The following is an 8,908-nucleotide window of genomic DNA, read 5'->3' as shown; positions in this document are numbered from 1 at the left end:
CCTCCGACTGCAGGAATCCTAGCACTCCCACAGTCTCACAAGAGGAACCATTACCAAATTATCAGCAGGAAATTGGTTGATAAAAGTGACTCCTTAAGGCAGGCTGGTGGAATTTCCCTAAATTCATTAGCATGGAGAGAGAGGAGGGAAAAATAAAACAGGAAGTTGACTGAGTGACTTCTGCTTTTCTAGACCTCCCTGCATAAATAGCCGGTATCCCCACACATCAGTCAGTTCATCGAGCACTCTGGAGAAGAGAAGAGAACAACAGATAATAACAGATACTATATCAGATTTTTTATAAAATGGCAAACTCTGGAAGTCTGTTTGCGCTGGTCGCCGTTGTCCTGTTGGCTGTGGTCGAGTGTGGCTCATCAGGTAAGTTCAAACTCTGTGGAAGTTTTCCACATTGCTTTTCTTCAGTTTCAGACAGCTTCATTTAAATCTCACGCCGCTCCGTGTTTGTCTTTAGCTGAGAAACTAGCTACCTGCTGCACAAAAGTCACCACAACGGAGATTAAGGAACCGATCACAGGATACCTGGTCCAGACAGCAAACCCTCCATGTGTCCAGGCAGTCATGTAAGTCATATTCTGACAATTTAAAGCAACGAATAGACTCCACAAAAATGGACAAATCACTGTTAATTTTCAGTAATTAAGAACTTTCTGAATATGCTTCTAACCATCTAATACTGACTTTATTTGCATAACATTTTAATTTCATAAGCTGTGTACAAATGTAAATGAAAGTGACTCTATTATATTGAAAATTAACTTAATGACCTGTTGATATTAGATGAAATGGATTTAATGGCAAGACGTTTTTTAATTTTAACCTTATTTTTAATTCCTGCAGCTTTCAGACACAGTCCGGTCTTTTCTGCGCTTATTTGAAAGCTTCCTGGGTTCGTGCCAAGATTGTTGCATTCAAGTGAGTTTTATATCATCATTTATTTACTGACATGCTCATTTGGACTCATTCTTGTAATCAGTTCTTCAGTTACAAACCTGTCGTCTCATATATTTTTCCTTTTTTGTTCTTTTTTTCATCAGGAAAGCTAAAACCAGGTCCACTACACCATCTGTGGTACCTAAATCTCCAGTCTCCCTTCTCTCCATCATAACATCCACCGCCTCTCCTTCTTCATCTTCCACCGCTCTGCCTTCCTCATCAGTGACCTCTGAGATGTCGACTGGTGCGACCTTTTCAGTAAGCAGGAATGAGTAGGACGCCATCTGATGAAGAAAGCTGTAACCTCCCCCAAGATGTTGGGGGAACTAACTGATGTTAAATTATTAGGATGAATATTAAGTGTCTTTCAATTAATTTAAAGCAAAGATATTTATTTGTTAAGTCTAATTGATCTGTGCTGATACAGTGAAGGCAAATATTCATTGTAAAATGTATTTATCAGCATTGATGTGTTAATGTGCACAATATTTGGAGTTTTACGTTTTTATTACATGCAGGCATGTATTTATGAAAAATAGAGATATTTATTTACTTTAAATATTGTCATAACTTAAAAGTGAAGTTGTGAATTGCATTTAGTATTCGTTAGTTTTTTATGATCTATTTGGAGATCAAACAAATGCATTTTGACCAAATCCAGAAATTCATTTGTTTAATTATTCTGAGAAAGTGTCATGAGATATTTATTTATTAAAAGCTTTTATTGTGAGGATTGTGACGGGAAAAATAAATATTACATTTATGGTGAGATTGCATCCTTTTTCATTTCAATCTAACTGTGTGTATGTGCAAAACACACGTCTGCCTCACACTGGCAGCACCTTTCTTTGTGTGTTTAGACCACCTTTAGTGGCTCATGCAGTTGTGCAGCTGTAGTTTTATCCCACAATTACTTGAAACAGTGTGGGAGAATCAGGAGTGGACAGTGTCTGAAACAAGTCCAGGTAACTAGCACACAATAAGAGATAGTCCATGTGTGACAGAAAACCTCTGTTTGGCAGCATCGTGCAGTATGCAGGAGGCCCACTTCCTCACTATGAGCTCTCCTGATAACAGCCCGCTCTGTTCCAGGGTTGACTATAGCAATGGTGTTTTTTGGAGCAAGAACTGGCCATATTTGGACAAACTTAATTAAATGAAGTAAGTTTGGATTACAGTGTTCCACACTGGAGAGTCATGTTAAATCAGGCAGATTTTAAAATTCATTTTCTACATTCTGGAGATTTTTTATGCCCCACTTTTCACCCTTTCTGTACCGGGCTGGTGTAAATGTTTTTACTTTAAAGGTAGCTGGTCAGTGTTGACTATAATGACATTCCCCAGCCACTCTGTTATTTTTAAATTTTTAAATTTCACGTAGACACAATTCACTCAAAAATGGCCTTTGCTGAGATTGCTCAGGTCCAGTAAAAATCTCAGTTTAGTGAATTAACAGTTTGCATGTCTAAATGCATTTTAATGGAACCTGTGGTGCAGGCCTACAAACACTGTTTCCATGCATTACATAGATACAGACACAAGCCAATCAGCACTTAAAAGCTAATAAAATATAACAATCATACATTACAGACCGATAAATGTTTTTAGCACCAACAGTGCAAACACAGACAATATTTTCAGATCAGTTACTCAGATTAGCAGAAGTGTCTTTCCATGAACCATCATCATCATCAGCTACAAAGCAGAGTCATTTTGATGTGTTTATGGACAAGGTCAATATACAGTGGCTTGCAAAAGTATTCGGCCCAGTTGAACTTTCCCACATTTTGTCGCATTACAGCCACAAACATGAGTCAATTTTATTGGAATTCCACGTGAAAGACCAACACAAAGTGGTGCACACGTGAGTGGAACGAAAATCATACATGATTCCAAACATTTTTCACAAATAAATAACTGCAAAGTGGGGTGTGTGTAATTATTCAGCCCCCTGAGTCAATACTTTGTAGAACCACCTTTTGCTGCAATTACAGCTGCCAGTCTTTTAGGGTCTGTCTCTACCAGCTTTGCACATCTAGAGTCTGAAATCTTTGCCTATTCTTCTTTGCAAAGCAGCTCCAGCTCAGTCAGATTAGATGGACAGCGTTTGTGAGCAGCAGTTTTCAGATCTTGCCACAGATTCTCGATTGGATTTAGATCTGGACTTTGACGGGGCCATTCTAACACATGGATATGTTTGGTTTTAAACCATTCCATTGTTGCCCTGGCTTTATGTTTAGGGTCGTTGTCCTGCTGGAAGGTGAACCTCCGCCCCAGTCTCAAGTCTTTTGCAGACTCCAAGAGGTTTTCTTCCAAGATTGTCCTGTATTTGGCTCCATCCATCTTCCCATCAACTCTGACCAGCTTCCCTGTCCCTGCTGAAGAGAAGCACCCCCAGACCATGATGCTGCCACCACCATATTTGACAGTGGGGATGGTGTGTTCAGAGTGATGTGCAGTGTTAGTTTTCCGCCACACATAGCGTTTTGCATTTTGGCCAAAAAGTTCCATTTTGGTCTCATCTGACCAGAGCACCTTCTTCCACATGTTTGCTGTGTCCCCCACATGGCTCGTGGCAAACTGCAAACAGGACTTCTTATGGTTTTCTGTTAACAATGGCTTTCTTCTTGCCACTCTTCCATAAAGGCCAACTTTGTGCAGTGCACGACTAATAGTTGTCCTATGGACAGATTCCCCCACCTGAGCTGTAGATCTCTGCAGCTCGTCCAGGGTCACCATGGGCCTCTTGGCTGCGTTTCTGATCAGCGCTCTCCTTGTCCGGCCTGTGAGTTTAGGTGGACGGCCTTGTCTTGGTAGGTTTACAGTTGTGCCATACTCCTTCCATTTCTGAATGATGGCTTGAGCAGTGCTCCGTGGGATGTTCAAGGCTTGGTAAATCTTTTTGTAGTCTAAGCCCGCTTTAAATTTCTCAGTAACTTTATCCCTGACCTGTCTGGTGTGTTCTTTGGACTTCATGGTGTTGTTGTTCCCAATATTCTCTTAGACAACCTCTGAGGCCGTCACAGAGCAGCTGTATTTGTACTGATATTAGATTACACACAGGTGCACTCTGTTGAGTCATTAGCACTCATCAGGCAATGTCTATGGGCAACTGACTGCACTCAGACCAAAGGGGGCTGAATAATTACACACACCCCACTTTGCAGTTATTCATTTCTAAAAAATGTTTGGAATCATGTATGATTTTCGTTCCACTTCTCACGTGTACACCACTTTGTGTTGGTCTTTGTGGAATTCCAATAAAATTGATTCATGTTTGCGGCTGTAATGTGACAAAATGTGGGAAAGTTCAAGGGGGCAAATACTTTTGCAAGCCACTGTATATGGTCAGAAACAACGGCTTGCTATGACAAGTGTATAGTTAGGGGCAGTTATTATTGCGAACCTTTTTACATCTGGGCCAGTATGTATAGTCGAAATCAGCTGTCTATCTTGAGATCTTGAGATGTGTAAGAGGTGTAAACTTGTCACAGCCAGCCATCAATACAAATCATGATGCATAAGCTGTGAGGCTCAACCATTAATACAAATTCTGAGGTCAAAAATAGAATTGGTACATATGCAAAATATATAGTGTGAAATAGAGAATAGATAGAATAAAATAGCCCTTTATCATCATTGTAAAGTATCATATGAAATGTAAATAAATTACAAGACACTAAAGCTTGAGTATATAAGTCAGACAGTTACTATATTATTTTTAGTGTATGTAACATGGCCATAGTATTTTGGTAAATGGTCTGTATTTGTTTAGTGCTTTACTAGTCCCTAAGGACCCCAAAGCGCTTTACACATCCAGTCATCCACCCATTCACAAACTGGTGATGGCAGCTACATTGTAGCCACAGCCACCCTGGGGCGCACTGACAGAGGCGAGGCTGCCGGACACTGGCGCCACCGGGCCCTCTGACCACCACCAGTAAGCAACGGGTGAAGTGTCTTGCCCAAGGACACAACGACCGAGACTGTCCAAGCCGGGGCTAACTCCCAACTCTTGAGCCACGATCGCCCCTGTAATTTCACTGTATATAAAATAAAAACCAATACAACAACAGAAATAAGCATTTTAACAAATGAGTAACTAAGCCTTGACTCGTGTATTTAAGCTGGATCCTGGGGAATCCTGAGGTTTTATTGTGGTTTTGCTGTCTCAGTGTCTTGTTTGTTCCCACCTGTTTCCTTCCCATCTGTGCCAAATATATGATGTGTGTGTCTGCATTTGCAGTCCAATCATATCTTTGTAGAATGACGGGGGTTGTTTTCTACAAATTTATCAATGTCATTGTACTGAAAAGTGCCCTTAATTTATTTTCAGTGGTCAGTAGTTAAGAATAGAATAGCTTTTTATTGTCATGTTACAAGAACAATGAAAGGCAGTTTGCCATTTCTCCATGTGTGTGAAGTACACAATAACGTAAGTATTTGTACAATAACAGACAAATTTACATTTACACAAGAAAGATATGTACAAGATATAGATCTACAGAGACTGCAGATCATGTTTATGCTGTAACTGAAGGCTCTTTTGACATTGTGACGGTGCATCATGAGACCACAGCACACTTGTGACTGCATACTTTAGCATGCCCTGCCCAGAATGATTGCCAAAGATTATGTGTCACGAATGCCTCAGAGGTAATTTCACAAAATGAGATTAGCTAAAAAAATTTTTAAAAGTTTTGATCCATAAGTTGTTGTTTTTTTTTAAACAGAGATTCCTTTTTACTTTTACAGTCCAGTTTAGATGAAATTTAATTATTGATCCAGAGTCTTTGTTCTTTATCAAATCCTCAATAAATCCTCAGTCAGTAAAATGAATCTTGCCATAAGAATATATTTGAGGAGTCTGGAAAACCCATGACCACATCGAGGACTGAAACTGTGCAATGAAAGTTTTTCTAATTTAACCGTCTCTAAATTCCCCTGAGATCAGAATTTAAAAATAAGAGAAAGAATAAGGAAAAAGCAGGAAGAAGGAAGAGAGTGATCGCTTCTCCTTTCAGGCCTTTAATATACTTTAATATTCAACATAAGAGAAAGAGAACGTAAGAGGAAGATCTGTAACCACACAAATGTTAAATGGACTGATTCTTATATAGCGCATTTCTACTCTCCCGGAGCACTCAAAGCACTTTATACAACATGCCACATTCACACAAGTACTATTTCTATGCTTTTAAGTGTTTTCTAACTAACATTCACTCACATTATAACTCCGATGGATGCAACTTGTGGTTAGGATCTTGCCCATGGACATTTGGCATGCAGACTGGAGCAGACAGGGATGACCTGCTCTACCTCCTGAGCTACAGCCAGCTGTCTGCTTCTGAGGTGTTGGTAGCTAATCTCAACTTTACATCACTCAAATCATTGTTCTAGTCCAATCAGCTTTCTCTCAGCCTTCTTAAGGCCTCCACTCTGCGTACTTTGCTGAGCATCTGTCATTCTCCCTTGCAGATACTTTCATGCAACCCACCTCCTCCTGATCACCGTCTCTCCCTCATCACTCATCATTCAAGCCTCCATCTTCATCTCCACCATCAGTGTTTAGATTCAGGGGCATCCGCCCCAATCCCTATCACAGCTGGGAATCCATTCTGCTGCGATGGATCATTGAAGTCTAACCGCCAAATATTTCAAACTGAATTCAGTTTTTTCAAATGTAATAAATCATGTTCAATTCCTTCTAATGATCTCCCCTTATTGAAATGTTGTCAGTTCACTGAGCTCTCCAGAAACAACTGGAAAAGGAAGACCAACAGTGACAATTTAATCTCATATTTGTCAAGCTTTAAGAATACGGTAAAGTCTGGAAATCTGTTTGCGCTTGTCGCTGTTGTCCTGGTAGCTGTGAATGTGTATGGGTCAGACGGTAAATTTAAATTTCATATAAACTCTGTTTGATGGTTCAGATAGTTGTGTTTTATTTAAAAAATGCATTTAATTAAAATATAATTTAAGCTTAAACAGGAAAGCTGACTACTTGCAGTACAAACGTCACCGTTAAGTAGCCAAGGGCAACGTATCCATGTGTCAGTGCAGTCATGTAAGTAATACGCTGTATTGTGTCGAATTTTTACGGTAAAAAATGAATTTAATCCATGTTGCAATCAGGCTGTAACATGACAAACTCTGAAGCAAGAGAAGCGCTGTGAATACTTCCGGATGCAATATGAATGTGTGCTGCACTAACGACACAGAGTCAGCGCGTCCAGTTGAGTTCCTCAGATTAGCGGAAGTGAAGTGCAGCAGACAGCTACAGATAAAAAGAAAGAAAAAACTCTGGTTTACAGTTGTTCTGAAGGAGGAAATTAGCTATAAAGGCCAAAAGTATTTCACTGATGAAATGTGTTTATCTTTGGTAAACATGCTTAAAGCTTGACTTTACTACAGCAGAAGTACGTCTGAGCACAGATTCACTTTTTGGCTTTTCAAGAAACTGACAGTCCCAGAAGCTGCTGTTTGGTAAACCTGCTTATTTAGGTTGTTGTGGTTGATGAAATACACATTTATGGCAAATTAGAGTTTGGTGTAACCACAGGGTGCAAATGTGAGTTGCATGTCTATCTGCGTTAGCCCAGCTTCAGGCTAACGTCCTGTCCCTGTCCATCATGAATCCGGATGGATTAGTGGTTATTTTTGTCTCTTGTCTTCTCTTTTTCCTACTTTTGTCTGAAGTTGGACTTCCTTTGGTGTGATTAAGATAAATGGCTTGTCTGTTGCTTCTTGTGTCTCATCTTTTCTGGATGTTTTGGAGATTATGTATCGGAATTTCAGGAGCATGACCACGCCTCCAAACATGCTCTTTCCTGTTGTCATCTATATAGGTTCCCCCAGTTCTGCAACCTGTTCATTCTTGTTTACGTGCCCCACCCTCCCTCCCTACTTGTTTTACATGGGGATCGGGCAGCCCAGGAGCTGTCGCCAGTCCCCTTTGAGGCCTTCCCCAAACTGCAGCATGTCAAAGCATTCACTCTTACCTACCAAAACGCCGTGAAAACCTAAACTGAGGACGTGGGCCCAGCTAGTGAATGTTCATTTGCCTTTTTATAAAAAAAACTGTTGGAAAAAAATGACCCTTAGTGGTATTACACCAAATACTGATGTGAGTTCTTGATATTTATTGTACTTTACATGTAGTTTGCTATTTTCCACAAATGTATTAATCTCATTAGTTTTAAAAACATCCTCACTTTACTTTCAGTGCTCAGTATTTTACATAGATCTAGAAAAACGTGTCTTTCCATTTAACTGGATGAGTTGGACATTCTTCAATTTCACTTCCTGTTATTTGCAAACTTTTCAGACCTAGGAAGACGTTCTTCTGTTTCTTGCACATGGGTGGGAGGTCAGAGGTCGATGTTGTGACATGCCCATGCGTCAAAGTACCCGAGCACACTTGTGACTGCACACTTTAATGTGCCCTGCCTACAATGATGACCAAAGGTTTTGTATCATGAATGCCACAGAGGTGACTTTCAAAAAATAAGAATCACTTAATGTTTTTTAAAAAAAAGCTTTTAATCATGAATTTATATAACTGAGAATTTTTGCACTTAAAGAATGATTTGTTTGAATTACGTTAGACAACAGATTCAGTCTTTCCTCTTTATTAGTTCTTCGAATAAATCAAGTCATCAAAAAAAAAAAACTTGCTATAAGCATGATTTGAGGACTCCCGACACCCACAATATGATCGTTGGGGAAAAGCCATGACCAAATTTAGGATTGACATTGTGCAATGAAAGTGGTTTCGGATGTAAGTGTCTTGGAATTCCCCTGAAATCAGCATTAAACTTATTCATTCATGAAAAAAGGAGCATGGATAGGAAAAGAGAAGGAAGAAAAAAACCCAGAGGGATCACTTCTGCTTTTAGCGCCTTTAAGTATCCAACATCTCAAGACATTTGTCAGTACATCCAGCTCTCCGGAG

The 8,908-nt window shown here is 39.8% G+C and overlaps 1 protein-coding gene across 1 annotated transcript; it reads left to right on the top strand.

The window, feature by feature from the left end:
- The first annotated feature begins 282 nt into the window (after nucleotides 1–282).
- Nucleotides 283–1,230, top strand: LOC146625323 (uncharacterized). The gene is made up of 4 exons (XM_085362002.1): nucleotides 283–378; nucleotides 473–581; nucleotides 859–933; nucleotides 1,056–1,230. The coding sequence occupies exons 1-4, from the start codon at nucleotides 306–308 to the stop codon at nucleotides 1,228–1,230; spliced, it is 432 nt and encodes a 143-aa protein (XP_085218128.1). The 5' UTR covers nucleotides 283–305.
- The last annotated feature ends 7,678 nt before the right edge of the window (nucleotides 1,231–8,908 follow it).

This window comes from Diplotaxodon limnothrissa, linkage group LG9, assembly GCF_057381915.1.
Source record: "Diplotaxodon limnothrissa isolate DT_005_m linkage group LG9, D_limnothrissa_male_GT1.1, whole genome shotgun sequence".
In the NCBI taxonomy this organism is placed as follows: domain Eukaryota; kingdom Metazoa; phylum Chordata; class Actinopteri; order Cichliformes; family Cichlidae; genus Diplotaxodon; species Diplotaxodon limnothrissa.
This window is presented reverse-complemented; position numbering and strand designations above follow the sequence as displayed.